This window comes from Moschus berezovskii, chromosome 25 (genome assembly GCF_049115385.1).
Source record: "Moschus berezovskii isolate FMDL1 chromosome 25, NW_MosBer_1.0, whole genome shotgun sequence".
In the NCBI taxonomy this organism is placed as follows: domain Eukaryota; kingdom Metazoa; phylum Chordata; class Mammalia; order Artiodactyla; family Moschidae; genus Moschus; species Moschus berezovskii.
Window position 1 is genome coordinate 26,371,952 of NC_142484.1, and position 17,628 is coordinate 26,389,579.

At 38.0% G+C, this 17,628-nt stretch overlaps 1 protein-coding gene across 4 annotated transcripts in view; it reads left to right on the top strand.

Annotated features, from left to right (window-relative positions):
* Nucleotides 1–17,628, top strand: part of ANO5 (anoctamin 5) — a 95,828-nt gene that overhangs the window by 42,081 nt on the left and 36,119 nt on the right. For all 4 annotated transcript variants that reach the window (XM_088832436.1, XM_088832435.1, XM_055416045.2 and 1 more), the window contains 5 exons: nucleotides 2,199–2,312; nucleotides 7,555–7,670; nucleotides 13,897–14,031; nucleotides 15,426–15,531; nucleotides 15,626–15,686. In XM_088832436.1, coding sequence (XP_088688562.1) covers nucleotides 2,199–2,312; nucleotides 7,555–7,670; nucleotides 13,897–14,031; nucleotides 15,426–15,531; nucleotides 15,626–15,686 — 532 coding nt within the window. The remainder of the gene's footprint in view (nucleotides 1–2,198; nucleotides 2,313–7,554; nucleotides 7,671–13,896; nucleotides 14,032–15,425; nucleotides 15,532–15,625; nucleotides 15,687–17,628) is intronic.

A 17,628-nucleotide genomic window follows, 5' to 3' on the forward strand; every position in this document is an offset into this window, starting at 1 on the left:
AACTCTGCATTCAGATGCTTATATCTTTCCTTTTCTCCTTTGCTTTTCGCCTCTCTTCTTTTTACAGCTATTTGTAAGGCCTCCTCAGACAGCCATTTCGCTCTTTTGCATTTCTTTTCCATGGGGATGGTCTTGGTCCCTGTCTCCTGTACAATGTCACGAACCTCCGTCCAGAGTTCATCAGGCACTCTATCAATCAGATCTAGTCCCTTACTGTTAATAATAGCAAATATTTAAATAGCACTTACTATATCCTAGACACGGTTTTTTTGTACAACATAGTGATTCAATAATTTTGCTGGTTACACTCCATTTAAATGATGAAATACTGGTTATAGTCCCTGTGCTCTATAATATATCTTGTATCCTATTTATTTTGCATGTAATAGTTTGTATCTCCTGTTTCTTCTCCTTATCTCACCCCTCCCACCTCCTCCTCCCTACTGATGACGGCTAGTTTGTTCTCTCTGAATCTGTTTCTGTTTTGTTATATTCATTCATTTTATTTTATTTTATTTAGACTCTACATATCATATTCTACATATTTGTCTTTCTCTGACTTATTTCACTTAGCGCTCTACCCTACAGGTTTGTCAGTGTTACAGTGGACGGCAAAACTGAATTCTTTATTGTGGCTGAAATCTATACTATGCTTACCCTTACAGCTTCTCCTTTTGTTATTACTTTATGATAATAAAGTTTAAACACAGGCCTTCCACAGTCCTCTTCTGTTTCATAAATTGTTGTCTGAACTATTTATCCTCATCAATCCCGTGAAACAAAGTACTTGCCGGGTGAATTAACCAAACTTCAATTGGACTTCTTTCTTCCCCAAAAGACCCTAAACTTTGATGTGCCCATAACCTGAGCCAGTGTTGGCATGCAGACTAGCCCTTCCTTAACACAAAGAAAGACACGTCCTGAACCTGGCTTACTTCTCCATGTTCCCATCTCTCTGTCGCAGTAGTCTGCCTCATCCTCTTCCTTTAATCCTTTAAAGTCTTTCCTAAGTCCAAATTTGTTTTTATTTGACAATACCATGCCAAATTTATTAACATAGCTTTATCATAAGTCTTAATATCTGGAAGAATAAAGTTTTCCACTTTGTTAGCTCCCCAATATGGAGTTCTTTTTGGTGAATCTTTCCTAGGGAAATAATCCAAAGTATGTAAAACAGCTAATATTTATCACATTATTTATAAAGTTAAAAATACCTCACATAAATTATCATTTGTTTACCAAGACGTAAGTGTTAAACAGCCCTTAAAATGAATAACCAGATTAGATAATGATTCAAGGATAACAGACCTTGCAATCAGCAGTTCCTTAGATAATAAAATGTTTAAAAGCTGAGAGGAAGAGAAATAGACCTACACAGTGCTAAAAAGGCCGAAATAAGAAAAGCGGAAATTCTGAAAAGTTTCTGAAAGACAAAAAACAGATGAGATTGAATTGACAAATATACAAGAACACAGCCCAAGGAAAATATAGAGTTTTATAAAGGATAAGACTATTAAAAATATAAAAATGATCTCATAGTAGTTATATAGAGAGGTATGATCTTTTTGAGTTAATAAATTCATCATCTTGTGTTAATATTAGGAAAAGGCCCTGTATAAAACATCAGAGTAACGAATTAGAAAGCATTCAAGACAGCTTGGCCAAGTGTCAATTCTACTCCCTATTACTTTAACTCAACTGTTAGGAGCAGTGATATAGGCTCCAACATAAAGCTCCAATTATAATATCAATTCTGGAACAAAGAACTCCCAGAGGAGCTTGGGACGTGAGAAGAAAAAATAAGTTATAAGCCAGTCTCCCTCTCCCTGAGGGAATAAGGAGCTCTCATAACCAGGAGGTGAAGTACCTGTAACTCTACACAACCCCACCTTCTGCATCTTCCCCCAAACAGCAAGGGGAAGATTCCTTGCATTACCAGAGCCTGTATCTGCATTGAGAAAAAGTGTGTGTGTGTGTGTGTGTGTGTGTGTTTAGTCACTCAGTCATGTCTGACTCTTTTGCGACCTGATGGACTGTAGCCTGCCAGGCTCCTTTGTCCATGGGGATTCTCCAGGCAAGAATACTAGAGTGGGTTGCCATGCCCTTCTCCTGTGAAAAAGTAGACATTGTTAAATTGTGATTTTGAAAAATGTGAAAAGCATAAACTTCTGAAAGGTGTATCTATGCTTACCTCATAGGTTTATTATATTCTCTCACGGTGTCCTTTTGGCATGGAGGATGGGAAGAAAAGGTTTGGCATTGAAAGACTGCTAAATTCTCACACTTACTCATCTGCCTTTCCACTCCATGATGTAAGTATATGCTTGCTTTAGAAATACTGAACCTGTTTTTGCTTTCCCACATTCAGAGGCTTACTTGTTGGGAGAAAGAATCGTCCATTTGCTTCCTCTTTCATAACTGGTTGCTTAATCTCACTTATGTTGGGGAAAATCCCTTGGATTCCCTAGGTCCAAGCCGAGAACTATGCTGAAACACGTAGTTAATACCTCTCCACATTGAGGTTTCAATGGAAATTTATTAAAACATCTTTACATTTGCATATGAGTTTTCTTTAGAACCAATATTGAAAATGGAAGTTATATTATTAGTGAAAGAACATTTTATAACATAAAATTTTCATAGCTTTTGAAAATTTGTATTCAGATTCATCAAATGTTTTCTTACTTGTAAAGTTTTGAAGTTGTAAAGGACTTAAATTGCATGCATTCTTGTATTCATTCATCAACTGTACAATTGGTTTTAGTTATAATGTAAAAAATTCCATGGACAGAGGAGTCTGGTGGGCTACAGTCCATGGAGTTGCAAAGAGACAGACACGACTGAGCAACAAAACATGCATCTTTGCAGATCATTTTGTTAGGTATTATTGGAACACACCATGAATCCAGGCTCACAGGCTAGGAATTTCTGGGAAGTAAAGCGTAAATACAAATGAAAAACAAGCTAAAGACTTCAGTCCATAAGAAAGATTCAAATAACTGAGATTGTGCAGAAGGATTCCTTGGGCCTGGCAGATCATGTTGAGTTCAACAAAGAAGTGACATTTATACCATGCACCCATTCAACCAAACCTACAGCTTGACTTGTCAACCAAGACAGCCTAGTTTCTGGGGGTGTCTAAGAGAAATCTTTCCTTTTGGATATTTAGTGTTTAAATTTCATCACCTGTTATCAGCAGGCATGATTTGGCTAAATTCATGTGAACTACTTAGGATCATTTCCTGGAGCTTTGCTTTCCTTTGTTCCTGTTTAACTCGTCCACACTTTGAAAGGCTTTTTGATGATGATCTCTTTTTGAGAAACACATGCCTTTAAAGTATAGAAGAATTAGGTATTTCTGTTTGAACAAGTGGCATCTAAATCATTGCCCATGTTTTTGAAAATTATGTTGCTCTCATGGTTTCCAAAAGCGCAAAGGCAACCTCTCTATTTTTTAGCTATCCTCTGTCAATATTTATTCAAGTGTACACTCCAGTGTTCTTGCCTGGAGAATCCCAGGGATGGGGGAGCCTGGTGGGCTTCCGTCTATGGGGTCACACAGAGTCGGACACGACTGAAGTGACTTAGCAGCAGCAGCAGCAGCAGCTGTTGACTCTAAGTCTGTTCAACATTGGTTAGTTGATTATCTTTCCTATGTTAGCTACAAGGGTATAGAGGAATTTTCCACAGAGTGGCAAGTCTCAATACAAGTATCAATTGAGGTGAATTTAACTTGTGTTAGAGAAACTCCCCCCATACACTCCACACACAAATTTTTTTCCCCCCCTGGGCCCTAGAACTTCTAAGGGATTATGTATTTTAAACAATGCCAAGACATTTGATCAAGCAGAGAGATCTATGGAAGGTTAATAGACACTTTGCAATGCAGTCTTTGTACATCTTTCTTCACCAATGGGTTCATTCTTTTTTTTTTTTAAGATTTTAAAAAATATTTTCAGTTCCTAGCAAGCAGAAAAATCAGTTTCATTGACTTTCATCTTTTTTAAAAATGTTATCTATATTTATTTATGGTTGCGCTGGGTCATTCTTGCTGCAAACAGGCTTTCTCTAGTCGTGGCAAGTGGGGGCCACCCTTTGCTACCCTTGGTTGCGGTGTGTAGGCTTCTCATTGCGGTAGCTCCTCTTGTTTCAGAGCATAGGCTTGAGGTGCCCAGGCTGTAGCAGTTGCAACATGTGGGGTTAGTAGCTGCAGAGTGTGGGCTCTTGGGCACGCAGGCTTCAGTAGTTGCTGCACGCAGGCTCAGTAGTTGTGATGTGGGCGCTATAGCACACGGGCTTTAGTAGTTGCGGCACATGGGCTCAGGAGTTGTGCCACGTGGGCCTAGTTGCTCCATGACATGTGGAATCCTCCGGGACCACGGATCAAAGGCTGTCCCCTTCTTTGGCAGGAAGATCCTCATCCACTGTGCCACCAGGAAGTCGCTTTTTTTTCTTAAAAATTTTGAGGATTGTTTGTTTTCAGGGCATTGATTCTTTTCTATCAAACTGTCTTCAGTAACCAGCAATTTTAATCCATATATCTAGCCTTCTTGTAGAGTCCTCCATGCTCACTAGAAAATCAGTTTTATTAGGCTGTTGCTAGAGAGAGCTATCATTTACTGTTAATTTTTATCTTTTTCTTTATTCTCTCCTCAATACAGGTTTAGGTACTAGATTTTTCCCTTACATGCTTTAAAGAAACTTTTTTTTTTTTTAAGATATCCAGATAGGCTACTTTTTTCTTTGTCGTTTCTCAAAATTCAGTACGATTAGCTATAGGAGACGAAAGTTGGAATCTGGATGATATAAAATTTTATACCTTGTCATACAGAGATTTTCGTATGTGTTTAATTTTAAATTAGGTGTTTGCTCCATGTTGTCTTTAGCAGTTTGCTTTTCTAGGCAAACAGTTAAAGAAACAATATTGAACAAATATATATATAGATAGTGCTCTGCATGTATACTGAGTCACTCAGTCAGGTCCTGCTCTCTGCAACCCCATGGACTGTAGCCCGCCAGGCTCCTCTGTCCTTGGAATTTTTCAGGCAAGAATTCTAGAGTGGGTTGCCTTTTCCTACTCCAGGAAATCTTCCAACCCAGGGAGCAAGCTTGTGTCTCCTGCATCTTCTGTACTGGATGGCAGATTCTTTACCACTGTACCATCTGAGAAGCCCTAGACAGAGCTCTGCTAAAACCTAATTAATTTTATATAAATAAGACTACTCAGAGCTTCCCTGTTTCAGTGGTAAATAACCCACCTGCCAGTGCAGGAGACATGGGTTCAATCCCTCGGTCGGGAAGTTCCCCTGGAGAAGGAAATGGTAACCCACTCCAGTATCCTTGCCTCAGAAATGCCAAGGGGAGAAGAGCCGGGCAGGCTACAATCCATGGGGTTGCACAACTTAGCAACTAAACAACAATAATAAGGCTGCTGCTGCTGTGTCACTTCAGCCGTGTCTGAATCTGTGTGACCCCATAGATGGCAGCCAACCAGGCTCCCCCGTCCCTGGGATTCTCCAGGCAAGAATACTGGAGTGGGTTGCCATTTCCTTCTCCAGTGCATGAAAGTGAAGAGTGAAAGTGAAGTCGCTCAGTCATGTCCGACTCTTAGCGACCCCATGGACTGCAGCCCACCAGGCTCCTCCATCCATGGGATTTTCCAGGCAAGAGTACTGGAGTGGAGCGCCATTGGTACCTAAAAATGGGGGAGGAACTTATGCATGAAATAATATTGAGGCTCTGAAGTGCCTTTGACTATGTGGATTGCAACAAACTGTGGAAAATTCTTAAAGAGATGGGAATACCAGACCACCTTGCCTGCCTCCTTAGAAATTTATATGCAGGTCAAGAAGCAACAGAACCAGACATGCAGCAATGGACTGGTTCCAAATTGGGAAAGGAGTACATCAAGGCTGTATATTGTCACCATGATTATTTAACTTATATGCAGAGTACAGGCAAGGCCGGGCTGGATGAAGCCCAAGTTGGAAGCAAGACTGCTGGGAGAAATATCAATAACTTCAGATATTCAGATGACACCACTGTTATGGCAGAAAGAGGAGAGAAACTAAAGAGCCTCATGATGAAAGGGAAAGAGGAGAGTGAAAAAGCTGACTAAAACTAAACATTCAAAAAAATAAGATAATGGCATCCGGTCCCATCACTTCATGGCAAATAGATGGCGAAACAGTGGAAACAGTGACAGACTATTTCCTTGGGCTCCAAAATCACTGAAGATGGTGATTGCAGCCATGAAATTTAAAGATACATGCTCCTTGGAAGAAAAGCTATGACCAACCTAGACAGCATATTAAAAAGTACAGACATAACTTTGCCAACAAATGTCCATCTAGTCAAAGCTATGGTTTTTCCAATAGTCATGTATGGATGTGGGAGTTGAACCATAAAGAATGCTGAGAGCTGAAGAATTGATGCTTTTGGACTATGGTGCTGGAAAAGACTCTTCAGAGTCCCTTGGACTGCACAGAGATCAAACCAGTCAATCCTAAACTAAATCAGTCCTGAATACTCATTGAAGGACTGATGGGAAGCTGAAGCTCCAGTATGCTTATGTTCTCCAATATGCTTCAGTATGTTCTTATGCAAAGAACTGACTCATTGGAAAAGACCCTGATGCCTGGAAAGATTGAAGGCAGGAAGAGAAGGGGATGGCAGAAGATGAGATGGTTGGATGGCATCAGCAACTCAATTTACATGAGTTTGAGCAAGCTCTGGGAGATGGTGATGGACAGCGAAGCCTGGCGTGCTGCAGTCCATGGGTTCCCAAAGAGTCTGGTATGACTGAGTGACTAAACTGAACTGAACTGAAGTCTAAAAGTCTGTTTTATATATTTTAATTAAGTTTTTTGGGAAATGGGTGTCAGTGATAGCCAGTGACTTTGGATCATTCACTTAACTTTGCTTGAGGTTGTTTTTTTCATCAATAAAATTAAAAAGTCAGCCTATTTTCAGAGTCCCAGCCAGTTATAGTTGTAGGAATCCCTGAGCTGTGACTATTGGAACTTGAGTAGGAATGAAAGGAGCATTTCACATCAAAGGAGCAGCTTGAGTTAAACCAGTCTCAGGCTTCCACTTGTGGTTTTAGATAACTGGGTGTGAGAATTCAATAAATAAAGCACTGTTATTCTCATTTGTTACAGAGTGTAGCAAATATACTATACTCTATAATACATGAAAGTGAAAGTCGCTCAGTCGTGTCCGATTCTTTGCGATCCCATGCACTATACACTCCATGGAATTCTCCAGGCCAGAATACTGGAGTGGGTAGCCATTCCCTTCTCCAGGGGATCTTCCCAACCCAGGGATTGAACCCAGGTCTCCCACATTGTAGGCAGATTCTTTCCCAACTGAACTATCAGGGGAGCCCATAATATACTACATGATACTGTAATTTACATCGATGGAATATCAAAATCCAAATTGAAAAATTAAAAAGAACATTTGCCTCATTCACTCACCTTATGAAAGTAGTGCTCCTTCATTATCCTTTGTCTTTTGTTTTGCTGTTCAGTAATTTCTTCTTGCCTGCTGTAGGGTCAATATTGGAAGGCATCAGAACCTCCTAATCCTGTCAATCAAAGGAACATACTCCACCAGAACTGGGCTCGGTTTTCTTACTTTTACAAGGAGCAGCCTTTTAATTTGATTAGGTAAGTTTCTTACACAAAATTAAACTGATTAAAACTTGATTATGTCCTTTTTATTCACAATGGCATCACTTTCCATTCTTTTTACTATTTTCACCCACTGTATTTCCCATCTGCCCAGTTTTGTATCTAAACTATCATTTAGTCATTCATTTGTGAGAAAAATGCTGTTGTGAGAATGGTCTTAACCACTATGCAGAGACAGCTCGATGTTTCAGAGGTTAGGCCTTAGTATTTAGGTAGATTAGGTTCAGATCCAAGTTCTTTCTCCTAGAAACATATAAACATGTTCAAGTTATTTAACCTCTAGGAGACTCATCTGTAAAATAGAAATAACAATAGAATTTTTCCTTTGGGGTTATTTGATAATTAAATGATATATGTATATTTTTTAGAATGGGGTTAGCACTTAGTGTTTAATATATTTATTTTTTGTTTTTTTTTTTTCTCTGGGTCCAGGAACTTAGAAGATAACAGAAAGGTTGTATATGGTTTGTATATATCAATCTCAGCTGTGAAGGCAGTCTTTCTATTATTTCAATTCTTAGTTTCATTCTCTGTGCAAGAAGACTCTGGTTGCAGGTTCTTGCTTTGAACCATAACAATGCTACATACATACAGGATGTTAGGAGACTCCTGCCATGGTTTCAGTAAAGAAACAATCAGATGACAGAACCCATGGTTCGGTATTTTTACTCAATGATTTATGTTTTAACTGCTCTGCTTGCACAGCATCACAGCTTCTTTTTTATAAGACCAATTTGGATGTGTATATGCAAGTCAACTGAAATGTTATTCCAGCAGTTTCATTAAAGACAAATAAGAAGGGAAATTTTTAAGAATAAATAAAAGACAGCTAGCATATAAACAACGGTTTCTATAAATCGTTATATGAACTCTTCATTGGATGGATATTTAGTTGTTCTGATTAGTGGTCATTTAATTTTTTAAGTTATAAAAGTAGGACATGTATCTGAAAAAATTCTAAGCAATAAAGATGGGTGCAAAGTTTTAAGTGAAATTACACCTCCCTTAAAGTCAACCAAAGTAACTATGCTTGATTTGGTGATAGCCATTCAGCTTTATTTTTATGGGCATGCATAACAAAATACATACACAAACGTTTTTTTCCTGGAGCAAGGGAATCTTTACTTACTTTTTTGCAAAGATTTTATCACTAAATAATATATTATTCGTATACTTCCCTGTGAATGCACCCAGATCTATCTTCTGCTTTTTAACAGAACACAGAGTACCATATTATAAATTCTGCATAACTCTTTTATCTATTTTTCTGTTGAAAAAGATTAGGCTGTTTCAAAATGTTCACTATTACTGTCAGTGCTGTTAAGAACATTTGCAGACACTGTGCCCTCAGAGAATGTTTTCATAGTATACTTTCAAATAAGCAAGGTTGTCAGAATGAGGCTTACATATTTTACATTGTTGAAAATATATTGAGAGTACTTAGCTGTCTACAGATATTTCTGCTATAAATATTCCCCAAAGGTTTATACTTATAACCTTTGATATAGACAAACACATTACATCTCAGATCAGAACCTTGTTAGCACTTTCTGATTTTCTTTAAGAACAAAGTGGAAGCTCAGATATTTCATCAGATAGCAGTATCTAACTTAAATTTAATAACTTTTTAAAGTTTTTAATCATATTATAGCTTTTCATTTATATCAAACTGTACTGCTTTTCCATTTCAGTAATGAGATAATCTTTAAAATAAAGTTAAAATTTTAACAAAATTTATGTAAAGAATTAATGAGTAGGTGTGAAGTTTTTAACCAGGTAAACCGAAAAGACAGGAAAGAAAACACCATGTTATCACAGAGAAAGGAACTGCACAAAGCAGTTATTATCCTTCAGCTTGCTTCTCAGTGATTGTGTAGGACAGTATCCTTATTCTTACTAATAGACAATGAAGTATTTAAGGTGAAGGACCATGAAGTACATATTCAAACAACTTATTTGTAAGTAATTCAAATATATATATATACAGCTACCCACTCTAGTATTCTTAGGCTTCCCTGGTGACTCAGACGGTAAAGAATCCACCTGCAATGCGGAAAACCTGGGTTTGATCCCTGGGTCAGGAAGATTCCCTGGAGTAGGGCAGGGAAACCCACTCCAGTATTCTTTCCTGGAGAATCCCCATGGACAGTGTGTACACACACGCATACACGTGTGTGTTAGTTACTTAGTCGTGTCTGACTCTTTGTGACCCCATGGACTGTAGCCTGCCAGGCTCCTCTGTCCATGAAATTCTCCAGGCAAGAATACTGGAGTGAATTGCCATTTTCTTCTCCAGGGGATCTTACTGACCCAGGGATCAAACCCTGGTCTCATGCCTTGCAGGCAGATTCTTTACCATCTGAGCTATAGGGAAGTTCATACACACATATATATGGGGTAATATATGAAGTGAGACAAAATGCAATGGAACAATGTTTTATTTATAATAAAAGAATTAAAGGGTACTTAGGTATTATTTGAATTATTCTTGCAACTTTACTTCTATATTTGAAATTATTTCCAAAGAAAAATATTTAATAAAAGGAGAGTCCTGAAATAGATAGATAGATTCTCAATGAAAGTGCTTGTTGTTCATTGGGGGAAGCATAGTCCTTCCAAAATATGATACTAAAACAAGTGGCTATCTACATGAAAAGCATGAATCTTGACTCTTTCCTGTATAAAAATTTAAACTAACTTGAAATAAATAAGAGAACTAATTATAAGGACTACAGCTACAAAACTTCTAGAACATATAGGAGAAAACTGCGGTCTGGAGTTAGGCATGGACTTGTCAGAAAAAATGCAAAAAGCACAATTTTAAAAACATTAATTTCAAAAGTTAGAATGTATGCTCTTTAAAAAACACTGTTACAGAAATAAAGAGCAAACTATAGGCTGCAGAAAATGCTTGCACAACACACGTATCAGTAAAGGACTTTTACCCAGAATACTTACAGAACTTTTACGACTCAATGATAAAAATAAAATGGAAAAAGATTATAAAAGATTTTTCAGCAAAGAAATATATTTATGGGTTGCCAGTAAGTATGTCAAAAGATGTTGTTGCTGATCAGTCACTAAGTCGTGTCTCTCTGCAGCCCCATGACTGCAGCACTCCAGGCTTTGCTTTCCTCCACGATCTCCTGCAGTTTGCTCCAGTTCGTGTGCATTGAGTCTGTCACGCTATCTCACCATCTCATCCTCTGCTGCCCCCTTCTCCTTTTGCCTTCCGTTTTCCCCAGTGTCAGGGTCTTTTCCAGTGAGTCGGCTCTTTGCATCAGGTGGCCAAAGTATTGGTGCTTCAGCTTCAGCAACCATCCTTCCAGTGAATACTTAGGGTTGATTTCCTTTAGACTGACTGGTTTGATCTCCTTGCAGTCCAAGGGACTCTCCAGAGATGTACACTATCTTTATTCACTTAGGGTATAAAAATTAAAATGCCATTGAAATACCACTGCACACCCACTAAAATAGCTAACATTGAAAAGATTGGCATCAATAAGGGCTGTTAGGGATGTGGGGAAACTTGAAATCTCAAAGGTTGGTGATGGGGATACAAAATGGTATAGCAACTTTGAAACAACATTTTTGATAGTTTCTTATAGAGTTAAACATGCTCTTTCTATTCAAAGAATAGATCTACTTTTGTCTGCTTGTCCCCAAAATATTAATATTATTAAAACGTTTATCATTGCCTCAGTGATTTGAGGTACCACCTGTATCACATGTGCTCAGTCAGTTGTGTCTGACTCCTTGCAGCCCCATGGACTGTAGCCTGCCAGGCTCCTCTGTCCATGGCATTCTTCAGACAAAAACACTGGAGTAGGTTGTCATTTACTTCTCCAGGGGATCTTCCCAACCCAGGGATTGAACCTGTGTCTCCTGCATCTCCTGCACTGGCAGACAGGTTCTTTATCACTGTGCCACCTGGGAAACCCTTTATCATGTGCTAGATTTCTGTATGTACTCTAGCTGATTGCTGGATGTTCTATTTGGTTGATCTTGCTAACTATCCATGCACCAGTAGCAAGGTGTTTTTATAAATTTAATTTTTATTTTATATTATGGTTGATTTGCGATATGTTGTGTTAGTTTCAAGTGTATAGTAAAGTGATTTGAAGGCTGTTTTAATTGTAGAGGTTTAGCTCTAGTGTATTTTAATATCTAGTTGGGCTAATAACTCATCATAGTCAGTGTTTCTTTGTACATTCTGCAAATTTATCCTTCCATATAAGCTTGAATCTCAACTTGTCTATCTTGTTACTAAAAAAGATGGTTGGTATTTTTAAGAAATTGCATTAAGTTTATAAATTAGGTAGGCTGGTAGGGACATTCTAATCAAGGAAAAGTTATGTCAAGGGAAAGCTGTGTCTTTGTTTAAGTCTACTTTGGGTTTTTTCAACGGTATTGTAGAGTTATAAAATCTTCTTAAGTTTAATCCTCAGTAGTTTGTATTTTTGTTGCTGTTATAAATTATATATTATACATATTCAAACTATAGAATCAGTCATTTTAAGGTAAAACATCAATATTACTGCTATGCACCTAACCAGAAAATTACTAGGGAACTCATAAACTGATATTCAGATATTTTTATTCTTTTTATTTTGATGATATGCAGTATCATAATAATTGCTGTATTCTTCAGCAAAAAAGAAGGGAGAAAAAGCAAGTTTACTCATCTTTTGTGAGTGAACTAAGGAAGTTGTAAGTAAATTAACAAGGGAATACAATGGAATCATAGTTTAATTTCAGGTTTATAGTAATTTGAAAAGCAGAACAAGGAAAAAACAACCATGTAAAAATGTTTATTACCACTGAGAAGAATAGAAGATGGTACAAGCAGAAAGATCCCTCTTTTGTTAGAAAATATTAGAAATTTTGAAAACTGAAGGATGGGAGGTCAATAATATTGAGTGAGAAAAATATTTTAAAACCTTCTCATTGGGAAATTAAGTTTATGTTAAGTTTGTATTATGTAAAATTTAAACCCTTTATGTTTATATTTGTGTTTTTTTGAGTGTGGAAATTACAATTTAATCATAAATGGTATAATAGATTTATATATACCATGCTATTAGTGTCCAAGAATAATCACATCTCTCTGATTAGGAAGCTGTGGAAAGACTTCATATGTTTGGTGAGCTGAACTCTATATGAATAAGGGGGAAGATTAACCTGTTTTGTGTGTTTTTTTTTAATTTTTTTATTGAAGTCTAGTTTTTTGAGACAGAAAAAACATTCTCTGGGTCTTTGAGAGATTCCTTAAGGGAAGAGTTAGTTTAAAAAACAACAGCAGAAAAAAGATAACAACTTGATTATAAAATTTGAACATTTGTGCTAACTAATGCCTCATGCGACGAGTTGACTCACTGGAAAAGACTCTGATGCTGGGAAAGGTTGGGGGCAGGAGGAGAAGGGGACGACGGAGAATGAGATGGCTGGATGGCATCACCGACTCTGTGGACATGAGTTTGAGTGAACTCCGGGAGTTGATGATGGACAGGGAGGCCTGGCGTGCTGTGATTCATGGGGTCGCGGAGAGTCGGACACGACTGAGCAACTGAACTGAACTGAACTGAACTGAATGCTGTCATTTTTTAACTTATAAAGCAAGAGCTGAGCCCATATATTGTTTGGAATATTATTGCACACTCATTTTTTATTCCTTGGCTTGTACCCTATCTTACTGTTCTGTATGATCCATCAGAGGTCCAGAGTTAGAGGAAGATAAAAATTCATACGTAAAACTACCCTCATCCATTGTGGTCCAAGTACTTTCTTCAATCTTAGAGATAAAGCAGAAGTCTTGGGACACATTGTGAATGTGATTTTAATTTGTTAATTGCTAGAAACACGTTGTGTACTTTATTTCAAAACATTTAAACTCTCTTTAAAATTTCAAAGTTTTTCAAATTACCTGATTATTTAAAATTAAATCTTAACTTCCACTCAGTTGGCTTCTTATTTATATGTGTTGTCTCTTTCAATCCTTACACCAAGTCTATAAATAAGCAGCATGCTGCATTTTATGATGTGGAAACTAAAGTTTAGAACTTTGAGTAACTTTATCAAAATTACAGGGCTAGGAGGCAATGGGGCCAAAGTTAGAATACAAGTGTGTCTGAATGGAAAACCAAGACTCTCTGAAGTGCATTATTCTTGCAGCCTCTGATTTTATTTTTACCTTCTTTCACAGGGATTATTATGGAGAAAAAATTGGCATCTATTTCGTCTTTCTTGGATTTTACACAGAAATGCTGTTTTTTGCAGCTGTGGTTGGCTTAGCTTGTTTTATTTATGGTGTATTAACAATTCCTAATACCTCAAGCAGGTAAGTGCAGCTGAGCTGCCCAAACAGAATCTTGTGCTAACCAAAATTGTATTTTTCTGGAATTTGTGTCAGAATGTTTTTTATTACAGCAGATAATTGATATTTCTGAAAAAGACCCAAACACAACAGCTACCTCTCACTTGGTACTTTATGGAAAGTCTGTTTAAGAATGGGCTCTAAAGATTCTGTTCCTTAAGCATGATTTGACCTACAAAAGTTGCTGCTATATTACCCTGTCCCATATGTGAAAAATTGTATAAAGGTGTTTCAATAAGAATAGCTTTGGACTTTCACCCAAACACATCACTTTTTTTTTTTCTTGGAATGTTTTATTTAGCTATTTATTATTATCATTTAATCTTTATTGCAGTGTAGTTACTTTGCAATATTGTGCTAGCTTCTACTGCATCACAAAATGAATCAGCCATATGTATATTTACATATATCCCCTCCCTTTTGGATTTCCCTTCTATTTAGGATACCACAGTGTGTTAATGTGCTATATAGTATGTTCCTATCTGTTGTCTATTTTATACATAGTATCGATAGTGTATATGAGTCATTCCAACCTCTCAATTCCTCCCACCCCACCCCTTTTCAGGGCTTCCCCAGTAGCACAGCAGTAAAGAATCTGCCTGCAATGCAGGAGCCGTAGGAGATGTGGATTTGATTCCTGGGTTGGGAAGATGCCCTGGAGACAGGCATGGCAACCCACTCCAGTATTCTTGTCTGGAGAATCCCCATGGACAGAGGAGCCTGTCAGGCTAAAGTCCATAGGGTCGCATAGAGTTAGATGCAACTCAGGCAACTTAGGACTTCCCTGGTGGCTCAGACGGTAAAGCATCTGCCTTTAACGCGGGAGACCCAGGTTTGATCCCTGGGTCAGGAAGATCCCCTGGAGAAGGAAATGACAATCCACTCCAGTATTCTTGCCTGGAAAATCCCATGGACAGAGGAGGGTGGTAGGCTACAGCCCATGGGGTCACAAAGAGTCGGAGACGACTGAGGACTTCACTTTCACTTTCAGGCAACTCAGCACATGTGCATACCCCTTCCCCCTTGAGAACAAACATGCGCATACCAAACACATCTTTTAAAATAGTATTACTCTTGGGAATTCCCTGGTAGTCCAGCAGTTAGCACCGTGCACTACCACTATATAAGACATGGTGTCTGTCCCTGGTTGAGGAACTGAGATTCTTTATGCCATGAGGCACAGAGAAGGAAATGGCAACCTACTCCAGTATTCTTCCCTGGGAAATCCCATGGACAGAGGCACCTGGCAGGCTGCAGACCATGAGGTCACAAATGAGTTGGACACTTAGCAACTAAGCAACAAATGCCACAAGGCGTGGCCAAAACAAAACCAAGCAACTTTGCTCTTCCCTCTGCAGCGCTGAGATCTGTGATCCTGAGATTGGGGGTCAAATTATCATGTGCCCACTCTGTGATGAACTGTGTGACTATTGGAGACTAAATTCAACCTGTTTGGCTTCAAAGGTACGTATGTATTGTGGTATGCTTGAAGGCTTGCAGTTTGTCTCCTTTTGTATTGCATTTGATACTAAGCAGTCTTTCTGATATTGTTTTGCAGGTCTCCCATTTATTTGACAATGAGTCAACAGTGTTCTTTGCCATTTTCATGGGAATTTGGGGTAAGTAAATAGTTACGTGAAAACAGCTTTCTCTGTGTTTTATGTTATATGGCTATTCATATAACATACACAGTTGGCATACCTTATAAACCAAAAGTGATTTTACGTCTTTATGTCTCTGCTAGCATCACTACCTTAATGGAGTCTACATCCGTGGTTGTTAGTCCTTGGTCCAGAACACTTTCATTTTTGAAACTTCATACGTATTCAGATCACATTCCCTCTTGTTGCTGTGTAAAAATAGGCTCAATTATTGCTTAATTCAGGAGAATAAATGTTAAGTATTTGGTGGCTAGAGGATATTGAGTCATGGACACAAACTTGAACAAGACTCAAAAATTTCTGAGGGCTCATACATCAACATTTGAATTTAAGTTCCCTGTGTCAAATTCTATTTGGTTAGAAGTTCCCGTATAAAGTGGAATTCCCCTTAAGTTTGGAAATGCCCCAGTACCTCTTCTCTTTTGTATCCCATGGGAAGTAAGTGTCATGAAGTTTCTCCTGTTATCAGTGAGGAGAGTATTTTCTGTAAGAGTAAGTTGTCAAGAGGCCTAAAGACGTCTAAGACATGTCTCAAAATCTGGGGGACCCTGGGAAAAGGTAGACATTTTTTTCTCCCCAGTTTAACAAACAGTCTTTAACAAAGCACAAGTGTGTGCATTTAAAAACTGGCCAAAGGAGCAGGGTAACTTGATTCAGTCAAAAGGACACCTAAACGTGTGAGGGTGTGTGTGTCTCAGAGGGGTTTATGGGTTTCTGTCACTTCTGCTTGACTGCTTGTCTGAAGAGAAAAGCCCCAATTCAAAGAGAAAACGGGACAGTGAGGTCTCACCCGCAATTCCCCAACCTCCTCTGGTTAAGTTAGTGTATGGACATCTCTTCATCATGGGCCAGACAGGTCCTGCCTCTGTCATTTTTTTTGGAATCAGAAATGGATGACAGGTATATATACAAATTACAACAGATGTAATACTTTTCAGTTCTTTCCACTGAGAGAGCTTGTACACCAACACTAACCTTACACGTCATAACAAACAGAAGAGCAACCGTACGTGGAACACCCAGCAGCTGCAGTGAATGTGGAGGTGAAGATATCTTCACGATAGTGATTTTCTTTTCTTTGGAGATATGAATAAAAGTGGAATTGCTTCCATGTTATAGTTACATTTTTAATTTTTAAGTCACCTTCATACTGTTTTCCATAATGACTCTATGCCAATTTATGTTCCTACACAATGGTTCCCTTTTCTTCGGTTTGTCCTGCAAACAAGTATCCAATTTTCCCAAAACCATTTATAGAAGGAACTATTCTTTCCTCATTGAATATTCTCGGACCCTATGTCAGATATTAATTGACCATAATACATGGGATTATTTTTGAGCCCTTGATTGTGTTCTCTAGGTCTGTGTGTTTCTTTGTATTGCCATGCCAATTGTACCATACTACTTTGATTACCATAGCTTTGTTATATTGAGATCAGGAATATGATGCCTAGTGCTTTGTTCTTCTTTCTCAAGATTATTCTGTTCATTTGAAGTCTTTTCTGGCCCTATACAAATTTTAGCATTGTTTTCTCTATTTCTGTGAAAAATAGCATTGGGATTTTGGTAGGAATTGTATTAAATCTGGAGATCACTTGGGCAGTATGGACATTTTTATATTCCTCCAGTCTATGAGCATGGACTATCTTTCCATTTGTTTCTATCTTCAGTTTCTTTCATCAGTGTCTTATATAGTATATATATATCTTTCACTTCCTTGGTTACATTTTTCCCTGGGTATCTTGTTCTTTTTGATGTTATTATAAATGGGATTGTTTTCTTAATTCCTCTTTCTGATAGTACATGAGTAGTATATAGAAACACAACTGTTTTAATGTATTTATTTTTATCCTGGAACTTGGCTAAATTTTTTACTCTAACAGTTTTTTGGTGGAGACTC